The sequence below is a fragment of the Schistocerca cancellata genome, chromosome 8, assembly GCF_023864275.1.
Source record: "Schistocerca cancellata isolate TAMUIC-IGC-003103 chromosome 8, iqSchCanc2.1, whole genome shotgun sequence".
Taxonomy (NCBI): Eukaryota; Metazoa; Arthropoda; class Insecta; order Orthoptera; family Acrididae; genus Schistocerca; species Schistocerca cancellata.
This window is the reverse complement of record NC_064633.1, coordinates 558,865,624-558,890,374: the sequence shown is the minus strand read 5'-3', so window position 1 is coordinate 558,890,374 and position 24,751 is coordinate 558,865,624. Positions and strand designations below refer to the sequence as shown.

Sequence of the window (24,751 nt, the reverse complement as noted above, 5' to 3'; positions counted from 1 at the left end):
TGATTGGTACTCTACTAATCGCTTCAACTGGACTGGATGCTGTTGTTGACGATGGTAGAGTGTCTGTTGCTGCTGCTGCTGCTAAATCTGGCAGATTCTCTGCTGCTATTTCTTTCTCAATACTTCCTACTATAATCGATTCTTTTTGTTCTAGTACTGCTGTAGCAGGAATTATTTATAGGGAAGATATTTTGCTCATCTCCTTTACAGTTGGCCGTGAAATTTTGTCATATTTCTGACAGTCATAAAAAACACTTTTCACTAAGGCTTTGATTTTCTGGCTTAGTTGCGATTTGCCCCATTTATTTAGATGCATTTTGTGTGATGTGAAATACTTTCTTTCTAAATCATCAACAGGGAGAAAGAAAGCATTTGAAGTGGTCTTGCAGATCTTTCTGTAGCTCCTGTTTACTTTTTGAATCTCTTTATTTACACAAGAAGATTCTATAAGGTCATGCCTGTAAGGTATACCAGTCACAACTGCTTTTTGATCACTTAATGTAAATAGTGCATCTCTTAAGAGTCTGTTTGCTACTTTTAGTTCATCTTTATACATGTCATTTGAGCCACATAAAATTACAACATGCTGATCGTACGACACACAACTGCTGATTTGATACTCTTTTAGAACTTCTTGCAAACCTGCTCCAGGTTTCACAATGCTTGAAACATTTAAATCTGCTGATAATGAAGAATTTGCGCAAGTCCTCTTCCGTGGCTGTCAGCAAGCAAAACTACACTAATATCGGTATTTTCTCGCTTCTTCCAGGTACTTCTTGGAGATGTGATATCATTTTTCTTATTTCCCTGGTTGACTGTATCTTCATTTTTATCTAGCGGATCATATTTGTTCGTTCTTTTCAGTTAGAAACGTTTTTCGTTTTGTTTCACACGCCATCTTTCTTTAGTCCCAAAAACGGCTCATTTCCACTTTCTGTTCTTGTTTGGGTCCATTTATCGCTGGTTCCAGATTACTAATATATTCCAGAATGACATTTTCACTCTACAGCAGAGTGTGCGCTGATATGAAACTTCCACCAGCGATGGTGGTCTATAGTTTTCTTTGTTTTCCTTGTTATCCATTTTGTGCAATGGCGAAAGTCTGGCTTGCTTTAAGTATTCAGGAAAGATACGTGAACTGAGTAATTCATTTGCAGTACTTGCTAAGGGCCCCTTTTTGCTGAATTTGGATTCCTTGAGCGCACACATTGGAACTGCAGCTAAGCCTAGAGGTTCTTAATTTTTTAAATCTGCACACCACATTTCTGACTTCCCCCCTCTGTAGCAGGTAACAATGCCACTCAGTCGGTTAAGTAGCTTCTGGTAAGTAGTGTGTATGGTTGGTTCAAATGGCTCTGAGCACTATGGGACTTAACTTCTGTGGTCATCAGTCCCCTAGAACTTAGAAGTACTTAAATCTAACTAACCTAAGGACATCACACACATTCATGCTCGAGGCAGGATTCGAATCTGCGACCGTAGCGGTCGTGCGGTTCCAGATTGTAGCGCCTAGAACCGCTAGGCCACTCCGGCCAGAGTAGTGTGTATGATTGTGCTGTTTTCCCCCTGAATTCTTCTCCCCTGTTTCCTTTCTTATTACACGTGCAAACAAAGTTGACACTCGGACGGTGGCCGATGGGAGCGACCGTAAAGCCGTTTCCCATTTACAGTTGCGCCCAGCAACCACTGTGCAAGTGTCAACTTCGTTTGCCCGAATAATACAGCTGCCCTAATTACTTTCCTTTTACAATCTAAACTGCATATGTCGCTGTCATTCAGTGCTTCCTTTGCTGCTAGCAACACCTTCCTGTATATTCTTGTATATTTTTACAGTAATCTAGATACTCTGGGTCACTTTGATTTCTCCATTAGGGAGTAAACATATTTAGGGGTTCAAGAGATTTCATAGTCCTTTTGGAGACATACTTACTAATTTTCTTCAACAGAGCGTAATTCTTTCAGAAAAGTTTCCTCATATTTTAGTTTAAACATTGACGAAAGCTTTCAGTGCTTAGCCTCTACATTTCATTCACCATACACTTCCTCCTAGGTCTGATGATATAGTTACTTTACAGAATCACACATTGCTTTCCTTGAAAAAAACTCTTTCATAAACCTGCTTCCTGTGATATTCTTCCATGTTTAAATTAAAGGCTTGACAGTGACCTACTGTTGACACCACTGTTTTGGTTATTCTTGTTGCACTTTTGAGCAATGATGTAGTACCAAATCCATGCAGAATGTTCAGGAGATTGTTACTAACTTCATTGTTAACACTTGCATCTATTCTTATCCACATACAAAATAACATTATCCTTAAAGATAGAGCTCATATCAAGGGCTTGAATTAATGTACTGAACAAGACATACAAATTATCACTAAGTGACCTGTATCCACATGCTATGGTTAATTTGTTTCTCTGTCCCTCTGTTACAGAGATTTCAAAATGTTTATCTTCACTGAGTAAGCTAATGCCAGCTCTGACTTTAAACTGTAAAACTTTTTTTTTTTTTTTGCACAGATACAAGATGTTCTACGATAACAACACTGTATTTCATAACAGGTTAAAGCTACTTCCACTGTTTCTGCTTTCTTATAGCAAATATCTGTAATGCATACTACTGAGATACAATTGTTAACGCAGTAAGCTTTTCATTATTGCTCTCCCAGGAGGTTTCTTTTTTTCTCTTGTCGATAGAAATCCTTTGGTGTACAGGAAACTCTGTTTTCCTTTGCCTTAATGCACTTATTCCTCCATTTTCAGGTACAGCTTAAGTTCTGTGTCTGATTCCCCTACTAATCATTCAATCGATGCTGCCGATTTATCACTACTTTTTCATTTGACCATTTCCTTGCTTAATCCTATTGTATTGATAGCTACATCTGACACCACACGAGTAGGTCCCTCCTGAACTATATTCAACTCTGCAGAATTAGATTCAGATCTTTTGTCTGCTATTTTGGTTGATGATTTCTCTGTCCTTTCATGTGCTGCTGATGTTGATTTTTACATTGTGAAAACCATTTTTCTGACTGGTAATGAAACTAGGGTAGACTATGTTTGCAGCTGTAAGGCTTGGGGCTCTTTGATGCTATTTTCGCTGATTACTTTTAGTATTTCTTCACATGTATACCTCTATTCTTTCCCACTCCTATGAACCATGAACCACATGCTTTGTAAAATGACCTCACTGAAGATGTTACTTGCATTATGCTGTATTTGACACACTGCTAAATACGTTCTTGAATTTTCTGTTAGTTGTAACTGTCTCTGTATTGACACACGAATTTTCCATCACATCATCTTTATGAAACGTTAACTACGAACAAGTTCACCTCTGTGTTCCCTGTACCATATCTTTTCGAACTCTTACTGCTTGTACGCTTTGAGGGCGGAAAAAATCATTTGAATCTTCCATTATTACTCAGTTTCATACTGAGCTGACTGAGATTTTACAATCCTTTTACATTTAATTTCACATAGGTCCTGATTTCGCAAGTCCACTCACTTTCAATTTGGCATCTTTATTTCACATATTGGCAGCAAGTTCCTTTCCATCGCTCTCTTCAAGTAAGATTATTTCTATCTTGGATTATGTGTCTTGTTTAAACTTAAGATTTATTTATTTCTTCACTGGTAATTGTAAATGTTCATTTTTTTCTTTCTTCCTTTATGATGCGCTCACCTCGCAACAGATGCCTGAATCTGTTCGAGGTTTTCAGTTCATGGGTTAGAAGTGATTCAAGTGACGACTATTTTTTTGTCTAACAAAACTAAAAAGTTTGTTGCTAATTAACTAACTAACTTAAAAACGATTCAAGACCTGAGCAGTCATCTCTTGGGTCTTACGAACGAAAGCAGAATAGAGAGCATTTCCACATACCTTTGACAATTACTGTCTTGCTTGCTGGCAGGCCAGTACACAAGTACGACGTTCCTACAGACAAGCTGAGTTGCACGTGCAAGTTTTCAATTACTCTGGATAAAGGACTTCGGACACATACCACAAGGCATTAAATGTTTTGGCACAGTAGAAAATTCATTAAACTTCGAAAGAGGTGTTAATCTTCACAACATAGCTTGTTTCTCACGTTATTGAGTGCTATCTAACAAACGAATTTTGAAAGTGTCCGCTAGTTGACTTGCCGCAACAAACTCGCAGGAAACGCTTGCTTTTTTTCTGTTGTGGGTGGTAGCACTGTCTCTGTTTGCACTTTCAATATGTTTACGCGCGAAAGTAGTGAAGTAGTAATGTTTAGATTCGTAGTTTGACAGTAAAAACATGTGTGTAATCTGTTGTGTACATAATTCTCAGTCTTAAAGTCTAAGTAATGAAGGCATGCGTCGAAGTCTTGCACCTAGTCAAGCAGCTAAGAGACAGCCTCTCAGCGCTGTTCCCGAGACACTTCAAAACCAGAAGAAAATAAGGTTAGATAAATCGAAAGATGAAACGTTTAGTAGCAAACTAGCACTTAAAAAGACATGCATATCGCAAGAAATCACCCCCGTGACAGTGTCTGCACATGAATCTCTAATCCGTAAGCTACTTTCAAAACCTTTTAAAATACCAATCCCGAATTACCAGGGTTCTAGTCTGTCTCGCGCACTTGGAGTCGGTCGACCAAAATGTCGTAGACCACTGCACGATCCTTTGGAGCCGAATGCTTTAGTGCTCTACGCACCCCCGGAACTTTCGGCTCACGAAAAGCTCAAAACTGATGCAGATAAACAGCCTGTCCATGTTGTTGTGGATCCTCTTCTCTCAGCTATATTAAGACCTCATCAAAGGGAAGGAGTAAAATTCATGTATGAATGTGTTACTGGTAAGCGTATAGATAATGCATACGGTTGCATTATGGCAGACGAAATGGGACTTGGTAAAACCTTACAGTGTATTACACTTATGTGGACTCTTCTGCGACAGGGCCCTGATTGTAAACCAACAATTGATAAAGCTATCGTTGTAGCGCCAAGCAGCCTGGTAAAAAATTGGTATAATGAAATAAATAAATGGTTGGGTGGCCGTGTTAATGCACTCGCTATTGACAGTGGAGGCAAAGAACAGATAGATAGAGACCTTAATTCATTTATGCAAACATTTTCAAAAAGACCTGTGAATCCCATATTAATCATATCATATGAAACATTCCGTCTGCATGCTAAAGTGTTACATCAGAGTGAAGTGGGACTTGTACTTTGCGATGAAGGACACAGATTGAAGAACTGTGAGAATCAAACTTACCAGGCTCTCATGGGTCTGAGAGCCAAACGAAGAGTATTGCTGTCTGGAACACCTATACAAAATGATCTTCTCGAGTACTTCAGCTTGGTTCATTTTGTGAATGAAGGAATTTTGGGGACAGCACAAGAGTTTCGGCGTAAGTTTGAAAATCCAATCCTGCGAGGCCAAGATGCAGATGCAACACCCGAGGAGCGCCAGAAAGGACAGGAACGTTTAGATGAATTAGTTGCAATTGTGAACCGGTGTCTTATCCGGAGAACATCGGCTCTGCTGTCTAAATATCTGCCTGTCAAGATTGAACAGGTGGTGTGTGTCCGTTTAACTGAACTGCAGCATAAGATCTACAGTGATTTTATTAACAGTGATGCAGTAAAGCGCACTGTTGGATCTGAATCTTCAAACAAGGTAATAGCTGAAAGCATTTATAATATTTAACTTATGGTACACCATTTGTAATGTATTTTTTTTCACTTTGTTAATTATAATGTAAATAAGCCAGTAGACCTGTAATGTAAACAAGCCAGTAGACCTGTACTGTACCAACGGCCTTGCTGCAGTGGTAACACTGGTTCCCGTCAGATCACCGGAGTTAAGCGCTGTCGGGCTGGGCTAGCACTTAGATGGGTGACCACCCGGTCTGCCGAGTGCTGTTGGCAAGTGGGGTGCACTCAGCCCTTGTGAGGCAAACTGAGGAGCTACTTGATTGAGAAGTAGCGGCTCCGGTCTCGGAAACTGACATAAGACCGGGAGAGCGGTGTGCTGACCGCATGCCCCTCCATATCTGCATCCAATGATGCCTATGGGCTGAGGATGACACGGCGGCTGGTCCACACCATTGGGACTTCATGGCCTGTTTGGGAGGAGTTTTTTTTTCTAGACCTGTACTGTAAATATATGTCGGATTGTAACAAAAGGTCTTTCATCTTCGTAGTATTTTTTGAAAAATTTGTTTGGTGTATTTTTTGAAAAATTTGTTTGGTGTTTCTTTGGCATTTACATAAATCAAAATGTATGTAATGAATTTGTCCAAGCTTTCTTTGGATGTTATAAAGCTCAAAATATTTGTAATGGTTTTGTTGAACACTGCTTCAACATGTTAAAAATTCTTTAAAGACTATCTGTGTCCGTGATTGTAATGCAACAGAAATGTAAAAGTTATCTATAAAAACTATGATAGGCACAAAAAGCAGCAGAAAACTATGTCTGCAAACTCGATGAACAGCAAGTGATATTCCACTTTCAAGTAATATGAGATATACTGTGTTCTTAAACATTAAAATGACCACCACTCCAGACACACATGAACATTCATAAAAAGTACTCATTGTTTCAAAGGAAGTAGGCTATATGGGATGGATGTATGCAAAATACTCCGTATATTTTTATGTGTAAATATTTAACTTTTGTTGAAATGAGTTTGGTACTCTGTCTGATTTAACCATTTCAGTTAATTTCGTTCTAAGTGCACATTCTTAAGTAAACATGCAAACATCAACAGCACACTGTTGCCCAGGAAATCTTGTTTGAGGAGGTTAAAGGATTGTGGCATGGGGGTGCACTACAGTTCTGACAGTAGACTTACATCTGAACAGAATGTATGTCTATTGGAATCAGACCTCATAATTCACATTCCGCTGACAATAATCATAGAAGCCAGTTGTGATCACATTTTGATGCAATACAGCCTTTCATATTTTTCTGTTCCATTGATACTGGAAGTGTTTCTGTAAAATTTTCTGTGGAACATTTGTGCAATACTGAGAAATCAAATGAAGTCGTGTTACTAGTTGTTGCCATGTATTGCATACAGTGAAATGTATGTAAATTATCTATTTATCAAACACATGTTAATTCCCTATAATGCTAAATCAAATAAACATGCCAAGCTTCTCCATGCAGTAAACACTGCATTACCCTTTTATAGTGAGTATTACTTATGTTGTCTGTGATATTCAAACTGGAGTCAGACCACAAAGCAAACATTCCAACAGATAGTGTCCTAGAACAACCTTCATGTCCTTTGTCACTGCTATTGGTAACTGCATAAGTGACCTCTGTTACTACAAACAATACAGGATTGACTCAGGGACAAGACAGGTATTGGTTTGACAGTAACAAGATATATGTATAGAAAAACATCTTTTAGCTTTAGCAGATGTCAACAACCCATCTAGCTTCTAGCACACTGCACATTCAAGCTAGTATAGTGGAACTTCATCGCAAATGGGTAATCCCCCAGGGTTCTCGCACATCTGTTGTGAGTACTTGCATGGCAAGCGTGGGGCTCCAAGACATTGCAGTACTTCATTCTTTCCTGTGCTGCAGTATTGCTCTCCGACTATATCTTTCCTCGGTCTTTGTCAGTAAGACAGATTCCCTGTTGAAAACCTAGCTTATTCATAGGTCAGAGAGTATCTTTTTCCACTTTCTTTTTTTTGCAACACGTTCTTCAGTTAATTCACGTTAGCTCCCCTAGCCTGGTTTGACCTCCACTTTTTCGAATTTGCGTTTCGTACAGTAGTGCAGGCTGTGTGGTGAAGGCCACCCAATACCCAGACTGGTTGCCAGTACATGTGGAGGGATCACTAGGTGCCTGCAGAGTGGTAGCCTGCTGGCTGACTACACAGGGAACACACTGTCGGTGCCAGAGCTGTAACCTCCCCGTTCATTCCGAGGAGTAGGTGCGTGACAGTTTGGGGGCACCAGGACTCCAAGCAGTAACCATTTAGTAAGGGGCAAGATAATATTGAAAATATATTAGGAGAAATCTTTTCACTCGGTGAACTGTGAAGTGGTTCTGCCTCATCATTACCCAGCTCCAGTTTCCCGGATGTGATTTAAAAGTGCTCACCATCTCCTTCTCTCTTCATAAATCATCTGTTCCTGGTCCTCTTCCTACTGGAGTCTTCTCTCGTTGAAATCTGATTTCACTGTATCCGTCCAGCATTTCCCGGGTTTTACAGATGGTTTTTTTCCTTTGATATTTATTTCAAAATATTTCTGGCTGGTCTTTTCTCATCCATTCTCATAACATGCGCACACCATTTCAGTCTTCATTTTTTCATTTCACTGGTACTGGAAACTTCGATGCTGGTTACATTCCTGTTCACCCCATTTTTAGTGTTCCAAACCACAGTCGGTGAAAGTGGAACCCTTATAGGATAATTTTGTTGTCTGTATGTCTGTCTGTGTTACTGACTGTTAAAAATCCATTTTATTAGGAATGGTTAGACACATCAAGTCATTGACAGTGTAAAAAAATTAAGCTTGTAAGTCAACGCAGTCAACAAATATGGCCATTTGTATCACATATTTTGATACTTGCACTCACTCACCAAAACTTATAGGATACATCCTGTTGTTCTAGAATCATGAAATTTAGTAAGAATTAAGATTTCACAGTACAAAAAAAGTAAAAAATTTGAAAATGGTTAATTTTTAATTATATCACAGAAAAAAATTCTCATTTGTTGTCTGTCTGTCCGTTTGTCTGTTAAGATCCATTTTTCTCAAGCATGAGTAGACTTATCAAGTTAAAATTTGTCACATACTAAAGTCTGGTCCCCTGCCTGTATATTAAATGTTAACATGTAAGTCAATGCAACCAAAACTTATGATCATTTATGTTACACATTTCGATCGTTGCAAGCACAGTCATCAAAATCGATATGGTACTTCCCATTGGTCTAGAATCATGAAATTTGGCAAGAAGCAAGGCTTGACTGTGCAAATAAAGGGAAAAATCTGAAACTGTTAATTTGTAATAATATCGCACAAAAAATATTATTGTGTCATTTGTGAGGCAATCTATCTTCAGACCCAACTTCAGGTCTAATAACTTTGGAACTATTCCACATAGTCCAGTGAAATTTTTACAACCCAGTAACATCCCTTTAGAGAACACACTCCATGAAACAAAAACACCAACAACATATTTCTGAGGGAAAAATAAAAAATTCCAAAGTGTTATTAAAAAAATGTAATACGTTAAAAGGTACATATTGTAGGTGCCCTCTATGCCAAATATAATTCATTCAAAAAGGGTATAAATTTTTTTGTGGTAGGCTTAATGTGGCCTAAACACACACAGAACTCATCATGTCCATATCAATCACAAAAACTGAGTTACCTGCACACTTCAAAATGGAAATTAAAACATCTTCGGATGTCTTGGACACCCTGGGACCGATATCTTGCGATATCAGTGCTGATAATGGGCAAAAATCGTAGAGATTCTTGGTTCCCATATTGGATGAACAGTCTACATACATAATTAAGTCTACGGAACCATCAGTGTGCGAGTCCTACTCCCATCTGGCCAATTTTTTTACCTTGTCCTTTGTAGTAATTTGGTTCATAGTTCTTATGAATCTCATTTCTGTCACTTGGATTCTGCTGTAGTAGATTATATGTCCCTAAACTGTAAGCAAGAAGTGGCACAAATATGTGTGGTGCATGGTTGTTTTTCCTTTTTTCTGGTATTTTGCATGCCCCTGGAAGGTTTGAGACTTGACTGTAAATGTTGGATGCTTTCTGTTTTCTCTGAATATTTCCAGGTCGATACTGTTGTTTTATGAAGTTGTGCTTTTGAGGTGTTTGAAAAGGGAAACTGATTCTGGTTTTGTCCCTTCCAAATATTAAATTCAAGCTTTGCCCTTTCCTATTGATGGTTTCATGTATGGTCTTGGTGATGCTATCTTCAGTCCAAAAATTTTTAAACATACTGCTTCAGTCCACCAGCTTTTTCTGCACCTCAGCTTCTTTTTATCCACCCAGCAAAGTAGGACATTGGATTCATTGATCATTTCAATAGATTTTATAAGCTTGTCCATCACTATTATGAAAAAGAGTGGCAATAGAGCCCGCGTCCGGCCATCCTGATTTAGGTTTTCCGTGACTTCCCTAAATCACTCCAGGCAAATGCCGGGATGGTTCCTCTGAAAGGGCATGGCCGACTTTCTTCCCCATCCTTCCTTAATCCGATGAGACCGATGACCACGCTGTCTGGTCTCCTTCCCCAAACAACCAACCAAGTGGCAATAGGGCACCTCCTTAACAGACACTTCTCTTTCTCTCGGACAGATTTTGATCCTCCAGTGCCTATCTGGACACAGCTGTAGCAAATTTAGTATAATGCTCTTATTTTTCCAATTAAATATTTGAGCACTTCAAGGTCTTCCCGGCTATCTCAGCTGAGCATCGTATAGGGTCTAATTTTTCACTGGAACTTAACACTGCAGATGGATGAGAAATTATACAAAAACTTGGAGAAGTGAGGGGTCTACCTTCATACATTGTGTGTGTTGTGTGATACACGCCGGAAACAAAGTGGACACTGGAACTTTCATTCTTGATTTTGAGGGTGATTTGGTACTTCAGGGAGGATGTAATGGAAACTGTAAACATTTATTTTAAAAAAAAGAAACATTACACCCATATTTAGTAATGTACAAATCTAAAATTTTGCATGTGTAAAGCAAAAGAGCTGTGTTTTAATGGAAAAATAAAATATGCAGGATTAATATTTTGCCAGAAATTTCAATTTTTAATTTTTTTTAATTTTTTTTTTTTTTTTTTTTTTTTTTTTGCCGTAATCTAATCATAATTCTAATCATGCAGTTAATCTAAAAATTTTATTGTAGTGTGCTGAGAAGGTTACAAGACCACTGAACTACAGTTATTAATTTATGGTGCAAATTGTATCATTAATAAAGTTTTTATTTTGCACATCCATTTTTTTTCCCTACATATAATCATCTAAAAATCAGAATGTAATTGCAGGATCTCATATTTTATAGTTTCAGGGAGACAGCAACAAGTTGCGAACAGTTCCTGAAAATTTCATAGCATTAGCGCATATACTTTTTGAGAAAAGGCTTCTCATAACATAAGAAAATGTAAAACATATAAAATGAGGTTCAAAGATTTTCTTCATACTTGTACATGTAATAAGCTTACCTCAATTTTAAAATCCTTCAAACTGATATTCCTCATCCACCAGGTTTCTCTTCTCTCCTCTTTGAATCTTCCTGGCCTGTATTTGCAGGTAAGACACTGATCTATTAGCTTTCTTGACCCTGCTCTTGTCGATGGTGTAAAATGCTTTTGTTGGAAACACACCAGGATCTATACCAACTCTCTTCAGTACATTAATTATGCAATTCTTTCCATTATTGTAACATAAAACTGCATCACAGACACCTATTTTGAGTACTTCAAGTCCCCAGAATGTCCTTTTTGAGCATCTAATCGAAATTAAATTATTGAGGCTTTCATTTTGCATTTTGTGTCTTTCCGTGAAGACATTTCCTCAATAAATCAGGGTTTGCAAGAAACCTGAATGTGAGCTTAATTACATTCAAAACAGGTTCTGGTAATGAGTGTTTATGTGAATATGTCTCATTTCTGTTGTTGAATTTACACCAATCGTCTTTCGGACACAGATTGCTCCTTGGTGTTTGTGGAAAAAAAATTGCCCCCACTGCATGCCTCATTGCCTCGAAATTGTGTGTGTTTTTCTGATAGCTCTCTCATAAAATAACTGAAGAGAATCAGTTTCTTTCAGAGTAAGTCTGCCTTTTCCTCCTAGTGGTTTTCCATCCTCAAGTACTCCACCTTTCTTTTCTTTCTCTACCTATAACACACAGGGTGTTTGGAAATTCCCGTTAAAAACTTCTAGAACTTGTAGAGCGGAGTGCATACATAGCTTTTTGAATAGGAACCCAGGAATGGAAACATACCATTTCTGTTGTAAGATGGTTTCAGTTCAGATGTTTTACTGATCCTCTTCTGCCTGAGGAATTGACTTAGGTGTGGCGAAGTACAATTATTAGGTAACAATTCGAAAGGAAACATAAAGAAACATCCATTTGGTGTGACGTCATACGCGCGTGACCGCGTGTGAGATTGCTCTCTAAGTTTTCATCAATTTTTAGGTTGCAGATATATATTTTAACGGTTTTTGTGTTAATATTTACTATATAAGTGACTTACTAGTGGTTTCTTCATTCACCTTTTCCTTTCTTGTGTTGTGACCTGATATTTGTGAGTGTTACGTATCGAGCAACTTAACCTCTTACCCGTGTTTACATTCCGCGCTGACCAGTTGCAGCTGTAGCGGCGCATCGAAAGCTAAGTACTATTTAATTGTTTGTGTATATTAGTTTATTTAGGAACTTTAGTAGTCTTCAGCCGGTGTTCTTGGTGTTTTCCGGTGAAATAACTTCAGAAGAAATTTTTGCTAACTGCTTTCAGTTTCGTTACTGTCATTAGACGTTTGATTTTCTTTCTGTGTTAGTATTTGTTATATTCTCATTTGTTGTTGATTAATACTGTCAATAATAGTAGTTACTTTCCTTGTGGAGCAAGTTTGTAATTATTGTAATCAGTTTTTAACATCTTCTTATTGTAGTAGCGGAACTTAGATAAAGTTGTTTTCTTGTTTCAATAACTGTAAAATTTTACCATGAGTGAGAAGTGTGGGCTTTGCCGTAGGTTCGTGAGTAGTGGATTGCGATGTGAGACTTGTTCGAAGTATTTTCACCTGGGGGAATGCAGTGGGGAAGCCAGTGGGCATTCTGGTGAGATCCTCTCCTGGAACTGCAGGTTATGTAGCAAGAGTAAATTGATAGAGGAGCAGGAGCGTAAGATCTGTGCCCTTCAGGTGCAGTTGAAAAACGCACAGGAGGAGCTAGATAGGATGAGGAGGGAGAAGGGGATTGGGGAATGGGAGCTGGCTGTTGGCAAGAGATCTGCTAGGAGAAGATTATTTTCAGATAGTTTTACCATTGGTGTTTACAATAGATATGACCAACTGTCAGAGTCTAGTGGAGAGGAATCTCTAGTAGCTGTAGATGTAGGAAGTATGCAGCAGACCTCAGCAGTTACGGTGGCTAGGACAGTTGCAAAGTCTAAGAGAAAGAAGAAGGTTCTGCTATTAGGTAGTTCTCATGGCAGAGGTGTAGGCCAGCAGTTGCAGGAAGTTTTGGGGAGTGAGTACCAGGTCACCAGTATTGTGAAGCCTAATGCAGGATTGGCTCAGGTGACTTTTAACATAGGGGTGTTATGTAGGGATTTTACAAAAGAGGATCAGGTAGTGATTGTGGGTGGAGCTGGTAATAGTATTGATAGGGATGGGGAGTATGACATAGATGGTGACCTGGAAAAGATAGCCAGTCAGACTGGCAACACGAATGTGCATTTCGTGGAACTGTTTCTGCGTCACGATCGGCCTCATCTTAATACAGCCGTCAGGCGTAATAACATGAGACTTGGGGGTGCGCTAATGACAGAAGGCATGAGTCACATTTCAGTGGTGTCGGTGGAGTCTATCAGCAGGACGGGTTTCACTAGACATGGCCTGCACCTCAACAGGTATGGGAAGGGGAGGTTGGCAAAGCTTATAGGTGACAGCATAGGTGGGGGTGGTGGGATCACTCATGGGAAAATTCCGGTAGTTGTGGGTGTTAGAGCTGTACCTTTTTTAGATTGAAGTCAGCTGACAGGTATTCCTGCTTAAGGGAAGTCTCTGTAATAAAGAAACCACTTTCGACAAAGCTTAGGTATCCGATTAATGAGGGAATTAGTATATTTCATCAAAACATACAAGGCATTAGAGATAAAGTTAGTGAATTACTTATAGATGTTGACTCTGAAATTATTGGTATATCTGAACACTTCTTAAATGAGGAGATAATTCAGAGGCTTCCTTTACCAGGATACAGGTTGGCTGGCAGCTTTTCTAGGAGCTCTTTGCAGTGTGGGGGAGTAGCCATGTATGTGAAAAACGGTATCCCATTTGAATCAATTGATGTTTCAAAGTACTGCACTGAAAAGGTGTTTGAATGTTGTGCAGGTGTGGTTAAATTTAGTGGAGCTAAACTTCTTACTGTTGTTATTTATAGATCCCCAGACTCCGATTTCACAACGTTTTTGCTAAAGCTAGAGGAGGTTCTTGGTTCACTTTATAGGAAATACAAAAAGTTAGTTATATGTGGTGACTTCAATATAAATTGTATAAGTGATTGTGCAAGGAAAAGGATGCTGGTAGACCTCCTTAATTCATATAATCTTATGCAAACCGTATTCTTTCCAACGAGAGTGCAAGGGAACAGTAGAACAACCATAGACAATATTTTTGTTCATTCGTCATTACTAGAAGTGCATTCTGTTAGCAGAATGGTGAATGGCCTTTCAGATCATGATGCACAAATTTTAAGTCTAAAAGATTTTTGTGCTGCAACGCAGGTTAAATATAGTTACCAACGTTTTAGGAAAGCTGATCCAGTTGCTGTAGAGACTTTTGTAAACCTTACCAAGGAACAAGAGTGGCAAGATGTTTATAGTGCTGATACAGTAGACGATAAATATAATGCTTTCCTCAAGACTTTTCTCATGATATTTGAAAGTTGCTTTCTGTTGGAACGTTCAAAACAGGGTACTAGCACAAACAGGCAGCCTGGGTGGCTGACTAAAGGTATAAGAATATCTTGTAGAACAAAGTGGCAATTATATCAAAACGTTAGAAACAGTCACAATCTAAATGCAGTAGCCCATTACAAACAGTATTGTAAGGTGCTTAAAAAAGTTATTAGGAGGGCAAAAAGTATGTGGTATGCAGATAGAATAGCTAAGTCTCAGGATAAAATTAAAACCATATGGTCAGTCGTAAAGGAAGTTGCTGGTCTGCAGAGACAGGTCGAGGATATAGAATCAGTGCGTAGTGGGAATGTCCGTGTTACTGATAAGTCGCATATATGTACAGTATTTAATAATCACTTTCTGAATATTGCAGGTGAACTAAATAGAAACCTAGTCCCAACAGGGAATCATATAGCGCTCGTAGAAAAAAGTTTTCCTAGACTGTTACCGGAAATGCTCCTCCATGATACTGACAAGAGGGAGATTGAGTTAATAATTAAATCACTAAAGACCAAGAACTCTCATGGATATGACGGGGTATCTAGCAGAATACTGAAGTATTGTTCCATGTATGTTAGCCCAGTACTTAGCAATATCTGTAACTTTTCCTTTAGGAGTGGTCGGTTTCCTGACCGATTAAAGTACTCGGTAGTGAAGCCACTTTATAAAAAGGGAGACAGGGATAATGTTGACAATTATAGACCTATTTCAATGCCATTGGTGTTTGCTAAAGTTATTGAGAGGGTTGTATATACAAGGTTACTGAAGCATTTAAATTCACATAATTTGCTGTCAAATGTACAGTTTGGTTTTAGAAATGGCTTAACAACTGAAAATGCTATAGTCTCTTTTCTCTGTGAGGTTTAGGACGGATTAAATAAAAGGTTGCGAACATTAGGTGTTTTCTTTGATTTAACGAAGGCTTTCAACTGTGTTGACCACAAAATATTACTGCAGAAGTTGGAACATTATGGAGTAAGGGGAGTAGCTTACAATTGGTTCGCCTCTTACTTTAAGAACAGAAAGCAGAAGGTAATTCTCCGCAATATTGAGAGTGGTAATGATGTTCAGTCCCAATGGGGCACTGTTAAATGGGGCGTTCCCCAAGGATTGGTGCTGGGGCCACTGCTGTTTCTTATTTATATAAATGATATGCCTTCTAATATTACAGGTGATTCAAAAATATTTCTGTTTGCTGATGACACCAGCTTGGTAGTGAAGGATCTTGTGTGTAATATTGAAACATTATCAAATAATGTAGTTCATGAAATAAGTTCGTGGCTTGTGGAAAATAATTTGATGCTAAATCACAGTAAGACTCAGTTTTTACAGTTTCTAACTCGCAATTCAACGAGAACTGATATTTTAATCACACAGAATGGGCATGCTATAAGCAAGACGGAACAGTTCAAGTTCCTAGGCGTACGGATAGATAGTAAGCTGATGTGGAAAGCCCATGTTCAGGATCTTGTTCAGAAACTAAATGCCGCTTTATTTACCATTAGAACAGTATCTGAAATAAGTGACATTTCAACACGAAAAGTAGTCTACTTCGCATATTTTCATACGCTTATGTCATATGGTATTATTTTTTGGGGTAATTCTTCTGATTCAAAAAGGGTATTTTTGGCTCAAAAATGGGCTGTTCGAGCTATGTGTGGTGTAAGTTCTAGAACCTCTTGTCGACCCCTATTCAATAGTCTGGGAATTCTGACATTGCCCTCACAGTATATATTTTCTTTAATGTCGTTTGCTGTTAGCAATATTAGCTTATTCCCAAGAGTTAGCAGCTTTCACTCAATTGATACTAGGCAGAAATCAAATCTGCATGTGGAATGCACTTCCTTGACTCTTGTGCAGAAAGGAGTGCAGTATTCTGCTGCATCCATTTTCAATAAGCTACCACAAGAACTCAAAAATCTTAGCAGTAGCCCAAACGCTTTTAAGTCTAAACTGAAGAGTTTCCTCATGGCTCACTCCTTCTATTCTGTCGAGGAGCTCCTGGAAAAGCTAAAAAATTAAGCAAATTCCAGTGTTACATTCTTGATTTTCTTTATTTAAACTAATGACGTGTCGCCTGAATATGTTTCTTATATTTCATTTTATCTATTTCTACAATCGTGTTATAATTTCATGTATTGACTCGTTCCTTGACCATGGAGACTTCTCCTTAATGTGGTCCCACGGAACAATAAATAAATAAATAAATCACTTAAGCACATTTGTTTGTATCAACACACAAACATTACATGTTTACATCGTTACAAAACAATGAAGAATTCCAAAACAATAAAACAATAAAGAATCCAGCATACTGTACATACAGATTCTAATGTTTGAGTGTTAATACAAACAAAGTACCTAAAAAATAAATAGGTGTTTTATTAAGTTTCCTTTCGAATTGTTACCTAATTATTTACTGCTTTCTTCAAGCAGACACGGATGAGTTAAACATATGAATTGCATCCATTGTAGAATGGAAATGGTACTTTTCTGGACATGGGTTCTTGTTCAAAATACCATGTTCTCACCCCCTTGACTAGTGCTAGAAGTTTGTAATGGGATTTCCTGAACACCTTTGTATGTTTGATATTGGTCTACTGTAGAAGTGCTTATGTGCTAGGATGAGTGTTATGTTGAAAAGTGGGTTACACAACGTTGTTATTGGATGAGCTCTAACAGGCCTCAGTATCCCACCCCCATGCCAGACATTGTTCCACTCTCCTAAACATAGTGATTTGATTTTCAACCGTTCAAATAATGTTCATGTTCAGGCTTTGGGCCTCTAAAGTGTTTTGTCTAGCTTCACCATGTAGCAGTAATTTAACTGTGTACCTTCACTGAAATACGTTACAAGAAATAAATGTAACCTGAGTGTAGTTCATTGTTCATCTGTAGTTTAGTTATTGTTACCAGTTTAATCCTCTGTTGTGCTACAAATATAAAAATGGGTAGATTCTGCCCAGTCTCTTAACACTGACTGCTCAGTCCAACCCAGCTAAGAGAAAGTTGACACTAAACAGACTGTTTCGATTGTAAACATTACGCGTTCCTGGGCTGTCTGCATGTGTGCATGTTACTCATACCTGTTAAAAGTTCCCAATATTGAACTACTCATTACGTTAAAAGTTCCTGCACTCTTACATCACTGTTCCAAAAACTATAGGATCCATAAAAAGGACGATGCAGGTGAACCATTCTGTATGCATATACAGTTTCCTGCTCTTCTATACAGTGCTGCTGAGAGAGTTATTTAAGATTTGACCAACAGGTTACAGTATTACTGTTCCTCTAAGCATTCTGTATTGGACTGAAATATGTCCCAACTCCTGTGCTTGTTAGAATGTGATTCTTTACTTGTTTGCTTTATTGAACAGGTAAAATGTATCCTTTTCAAAATCTTGTTAAACCTTAATAATGATTCTTAGTTCCATTTCATTATGAACAGCTGTTGTGTCCTGCATGAAAGAAATTGGGCCTACTTAAAATTATGGCTGGTTCTTCTCATGACACCTAATTTTCTTGACCGTCTTCATAATTTGTTTTTTAAGTCTTCTGCAAAAGTATAACTGTAAGCTTTTTGTTGCTTGCCAGTTAAAATAACAGTAATTTTTCACATCTTTTACCACATAATGGAAGTGTCTACCTTAGTGCTGAGTCATTAATGAGAACGTGTGTTAGTGAAATTAAGCTTTTAAATGCATCAGTGGCTGTAAATACACAGTTATAATCTTTATTTGTAGCTTACCTTTCTTGTTTTTCTGATGCTCACACTGTTTCCCATGCAGCCTCAGTTTTAGTTTCAGCATTCTTAATTTTCTTGTCCACTGCAACACGTGCATTGTACTTCAGTTCTAGATACAGTTGAATCCAATATTTAAATGTTATATGTTTTCTATTTCAGGCAAGTTTTCGTGCCAATTGCTGTGAGAGTCCCACTGACCTCCTCCTTATGCCATGCTCTATCAGTGTTTTGGTGCTGATTACAAACACAACTAATACAATATTTTAGTGAAATTTATTAGTGTTTAATGTCTATATGTATGAACCATTTGCATTCATTTATGTTAATTAGACAGCACCACAGATTGCAAAGAGAAATACGAGAAAACTTCTGATTCTCCTACAAATTCGTAGCTACCTAGATAGTTGACTTTTATGCTTACTCTGTTCATGGAGAGGCAGTCTACAAAAATAAAGCACGAGAAAGCTTATAAAAGTAAGGTTAAATGTGCAGTATTGGGAGGAGAAGAGGGGTTGGGGTGTCTGTCATTTAAATCTGTAAACGTTTAAATGTGACCAGTTTGTGACTTTGAAACAACAACAAACACCACAGTTCCACTGTTTAAAACATAGTTACAGTTTATTACATTTCAGTGAAAAATCCAGTGGAGAGTTTGTGTAGGCGAGGATAGATCACTACTCACGAAATAGGAATGGCACTGAACTGTGCATAGGTTCTGAGAAAGGACAATGAACTGGAAGAGGGGGGGGGGGGTGTTAGTATAGTGTTAACACTGAAGAAAATCCACCAGTTTATCATTGTTTCTATGTCTCATTTCTATTAGATGAATTGTTTTATCTCCTCGTATACATAGTTATATTTGATTTGATCATTTTGCGTAATTATTGCAGATGGTTATTTTCTTAATTTTAATGAGTTTTTGATCATGATTGTGTAAGATTTCTTTGTTCAGGTATCATATATTAACTGTCACCTGTAAAACAATGCGTATTTTGGGCATTCTTTCTGTTACAAAGGTGAGTCTGTCAGCACTATCTTCGATAACATCACTGAAGAAGTTATGCAACCATCCTGACTTGGTGCTTGACAAAATACAGTCTCAAAGTGAAGGTTTTGAAAAAGCACTTGAGCATATGCCAGCAAAGTATGACGGACGGACTGTAATGCCAGAGTTGTCTGGCAAGCTGATGCTTCTGGATTGTCTTTTAGCTGTTGTGAAGACAACAACTAATGACAAAGTGGTTCTGGTATCCAACTACACACAGACATTAGATGTGTTCGAGAAGCTATGCCGGCTCCGCAATTATCCGTATGTTCGTCTTGATGGGACCATGACAATCAAGAAACGAGCAAAGGTGAGTAAACAGATTTTATTTATGTTCTTATACATATACTTCCATATACAGGGTGTCCCACCACCAATATCTCTGGAACCACAATAGATATTGACAAACGGCTTATGGCAGAGGCTCACGAAAGTAAATACTCTTCAGACATTCTAAACCACATGTAAATATTTCTTTCAACACTTTTTTTTTGGGCACCCCATATTATCCCATACACAATCAATAACATGTGTAATCACAATAATAATGGCACTGGTTGCATTGCAATACCACAATTACATCTCGAGAAATTGGAATGTGAAGTTGATGCATGAAATGCACTGCTATTGCAGTTCCTACGATGCAAGCGTGACCCACATGTTGCTTGTCATTGCGATGTGGTTGACGCACATGTTCTTACTTTCATGTTATCACGAGGGTCGAAAGTAATAATAGGGATTCCTGCCACAAACATTGATATGTACATAATGGTGTCTCTCGTGCATGTTGTATTTATCTATGTACAGACTATCAGTTCTAGACATTTGACATGGTATGGAAATGGTTGATATGATATCACTGTATGGAGAATGTCACCAAAATGGCACATGTGCCAGCCCAGTGCTACCCTAATAGACATAATCTGACGCGCCCGTGCCCTACCTTCATGAATACTGTTAAAGGTCTTCGCATCGTAGGGCAGTTGTCTCCACAAACCCGGATCCAGACCAGAGGTGTAACACATGAAGCAGCAGAGGTGGCTGTTCTGTTGGTTGCTGCAATAAACCCTCATGCAAGTATTTGTGAAATGGAGATACGGATGGGAATGGTTCGAACAAGTATGATGCATATTGTGTGCAGGCATAGATACCACTCATATCACGTGGCGCTACATTAAGGTCTCCATGGCAACGGCGTTCACAGTCATCTGGAATATTGTCAATGAGTTCTGCAGCAAGGCCATGACTTTATGCGTAGGGTACTATTTAAAGCTGAGGCCACATTTACAAACAATGGGAACATCAACTTACACAATAAGCACTAATGGTGACCAGAAAACCCACACTGGATTCACCAGGTTGAACATCATTGTCAGGGGAGTGTCATCACATCATTGGCCTATATTTCATTGATGGCACTCTTTAACAGAAGACAGTATGAGCTGTTCCCCAGATGTACCTTATCTGGACTGATGAAAGACCTACCCCTTCATTTGCATCAAACAGTGTTGTATCAATACCATGAGTCCCCTGCGTATAATACCTTGATGGCACGACAGGTGCTGAACCAACAATTCCCTCATTGATGGATTGGACAAAGCAGTCCCATTCAGGTAGTTCCAACAGTTGCCAGACGTCACCCTCATGGACTTTTTCTCTGGGAACATGTGAAAGATGTGGTGTATCAGCAGGTCCCAACAACAATGGCCAACATGAAAGCCTGCATTTCTGCTGCATGCACTGCAATGACACCACAAATACTGACAGCTGTAAGTGGATCCATGATGGAGAGTGCACTGCGATTTTACCAAGCAAATGGTGATCTCTTCGAGCATACGTTCTAGCGTTTAGGCTACGAGACGTGATTGCACACCAGTGTACATTTTGTGTGTTACAGAGGAGGTGTATGTTTGTTTTGTTGGTACTACTGTACGTTTATGTATGCGTTGCCCCAGCTGCAATGGTAGAGTTGTGTCACAGTCATTAAAGAGTTCAGTGTCATGTCCTGTACGTGGCGTGTACCATTTTGTCATTGATGTACAACTACGTACAAGTAGCATGTATCCCTCTAAGGGACCCTTTGATAGCCATTGACTTTTTTTACACTGGCCAGTGGTTATCGGTATTTCGTTACTGTTATGCCCTTCTTAATACTGTCAAAAAGTTCGGTAAAGCACGTACAACTAAACCGTGTTGTCGTTTTCATTTTGGGTGAATGGACACCCGTACGTTTTCTAGGCCACATACTAACAGTGCACATAGCAATAGGTAAGTGTAGCATTTGTTGCATCATAGTATGTCGATCACATCATGATTATGAGCCACGTGCTAGTCACACTTGCATCACGGGAAGTGCAGTGGCGGTGCATTTCATTCATTTCACGTTTCAGCTTCGCGTTCCAATTTCTCGGGATGTAATTCACATATTGCGATGCAACCAGTGCTATTACTATAATGATTTCTCATGTTACTGACTGCATATGGAATAATGTAGGGAGTGAAAAACAGTCGTTTGCGGTGAAACCAATATTTGCACATGGTTTAGAATGTCTCAAATGTCTCATGGTATTTACTTTCATGAGCCACTACTGTACATTCATACCATGATAGCCGATTGTCAATATCTATTGTGGTTCCAGAGATACTGGCAGTGAAAAGTTTAGGTGGGACACCATGTACATCACATCAGTAGCTACATCACAGTAGATAAAATACCCATTAATATTTGATAGTGTTGCCAGAAACATAACATTAAATTCTAGTATTTTACAACAAACCCAATTAATATTAGTAGTTACTAAGGAGGGCCAGGAAGAAAGAGATGGTGGTTAAATTGGGACTTATTCATACATCTATTCTGTAGATCCTTCAGGGATGAGACAAGCTATACATTAACAAAATACAAGCAAATCATTGGAACTTAACCTGGACATGGTATTAGCAATAAACTACCACTGCACAATACTATTCGTACATTTGTCATCCAAACATAACCTAGTAAATTAGAAGAAACCTACTTTAAAAAGCTACTCCATCCTTAGGTATATTAAATCAGGGTCCACAGCTCGTGGTCGTGCGGTAGCGTTCTCGCTTCCCACGCCCGGGTTCCCGGGTTCGATTCCCGGCAGGGTCAGGGATTTTCTCTGCCTCATGATGACTGGGTGTTGTGTGCTGTTCTTAGGTTAGTTAGGTTTAAGTAGTTCTAAGTTCTAGGGGACTGATGACCATAGATGTTAAGTCCTATAGTGCTCAGAGCCATTTGAACCATTTATTAAATCAGGATTTTGGCTTTATACACATTTTTAATACCATGCTTTCTCTTTACACCTGTCATTGTAATTTCATTTGGATTTTTATATTGGAAACAATCGTATGTTAGCATGTGTTTGTTGTTGATTAAAAAGTACATCTGCTGCACTAAAATGGTTATTTGAAGTACATATTTTTTCTTAATTACTGAGGAAAAATAACTGAAGCCTGTGTATGCTTTTTGTAGCTGTATTGTTTCCTTTCCATTACTGATGTAATGGAGTATTTATGATTAGTTTGTTTCACTATATATAGTGTTTCAGATGGTTTTGCCATTGCTTGTCGTATCTCTTAAATTCATGTGCATAATGCTTACTTTGAGATTTTCACTAACACAATTTAACACTTCATACTACTTTCTCCTTTTTATATTGAATAATAGTTAAATTACATTATGATGAAGATTTGATAAAGTACATTTCGATCCTCAAATTGAATATGCATACTAAAGAAGGGGATATATTGAGTTATGTTGAACGCTCCAAGTGAGAAGATAAAAATAAAAAAAAAATATTACTCTAGCCCCAAGAAAGTGGTTCAGAGGGGAAAGAGAGGTTTCAATGGAGACATTGTATGACTCAGAAATAGGAAATACAGTACTATTGTGAAGAGTGGGACACACAGAATGCAGCAAACCACATGCAGGAATAAAAGCAGTTGAACATTAGGGAATGATAGTAAAGGAAATAGATTAAACATACAGGAGTAAAAGATGTAATTATTTCCAAGGTAATAAGACTTGAGGGTTAAAATACACAAAATGTTGTTTTTCTCAATGTAGTGTTACATCCTCTGTGCTCTTATTGACAGCTTTTTTGTATGCATTTTCATTTTATTGAAAGGACTCCTATATATCAGAAGAGTTGGATTTAAATCTCCATATTTAGGTTTTTCTTGGTTGCCTGAAATTACCTGAGGCAAATGCTAAAACAACTATGGTTAATTTTTTGGCCATTCTTGACCAAAGAGAGCTAATGCTCTGTCCCAGCTATCCAGATATTGGTGGGACTTTTGAACACTAATCTTTCTATCTTCTTCTTGCTGGAGGACTATCTCAGCTGAATCTTAATCACGCAATATTGTTAATAAACCAATATGTTTGTACACATCACTCCACTCCATGACCCTGGTGCATCAACAGTAATTATTTTTCCAAAAAGAAAGAGGGAAAAAAAACAATCTGTTGTAAAAGGCTTTATTGCTAATGACACATTTCGCATGGTGCAGATTATTTGCAAGTACTAAAAACGTTTTTGTTACATAAAACACATGAACCTATCTAGCCCGTCAGTCGCCAAGATTAAGCTAATGGTGACATACTGAAATCATTGTACTTGCCTTAAAACAGCAAAAGCACATTAGCCAAGTAATGTAAATGTTGTGGCTGACTTATTGGACACTGGGTGGCCAGTAATAATACAGTTAATTAGAACACACTGAATAAGTAATACTTTATTAATTCCAACAAAACCTATCTTTGCTCGCCAGGCTCGGCTGTAGCTATGAAACTGCATATGTGCACTTGCAGTTCAGAACACACTGAGTCACGATTACTGAGTGGTGAATTGATACAAGTTCATCATGGCCGTACTGTGGCTTCACTACAGTCACTAGAAAATACAAGTTTGTAGACACTTATCGAAACAGTTCTGATAGCTTTGGCGCATAGGCACTGTTCATGGGAGACAGAAGTCCTCCGACAGGTGACACTGGCTGTGTCACGGCAAGTAACCAGCACAATGGCTCTACACTGACAGTAACTTCTTGAAGTGGACAGGATCTGACCTCAAACAGAACTTTTCACCTTGTGATGCTATTTCATGGAGGTGATGCTATTTCATGGCAGAGGCCAGCAGCATTGATGCCTTGGAACTACGAGATTGCTTCTACCTAGCATCTCATTGGCACCTCATGATACCGCTTTGCTGTGCAAGACCTCTGTGGTGGTCAATATTTCTTGTGCCACTTTCTTTACTGGACAACACTGC

At 38.4% G+C, this 24,751-nt stretch overlaps 1 protein-coding gene and 1 pseudogene across 1 annotated transcript in view; both read left to right on the top strand.

The window, feature by feature from the left end:
- Nucleotides 1–4,208: 4,208 nt before the first annotated feature.
- Nucleotides 4,209–24,751, top strand: part of LOC126094649 (DNA repair and recombination protein RAD54-like) — a 75,556-nt gene continuing 55,013 nt past the window's right edge. The window contains exons 1-2 of the mRNA XM_049909146.1: nucleotides 4,209–5,649; nucleotides 19,426–19,764. Of these exons, the coding sequence (XP_049765103.1) occupies nucleotides 4,342–5,649; nucleotides 19,426–19,764 (1,647 nt within the window). The 5' untranslated portion in view covers nucleotides 4,209–4,341. The remainder of the gene's footprint in view (nucleotides 5,650–19,425; nucleotides 19,765–24,751) is intronic.
- On the top strand, nucleotides 5,783–5,900 carry LOC126095884 (5S ribosomal RNA; annotated as a pseudogene).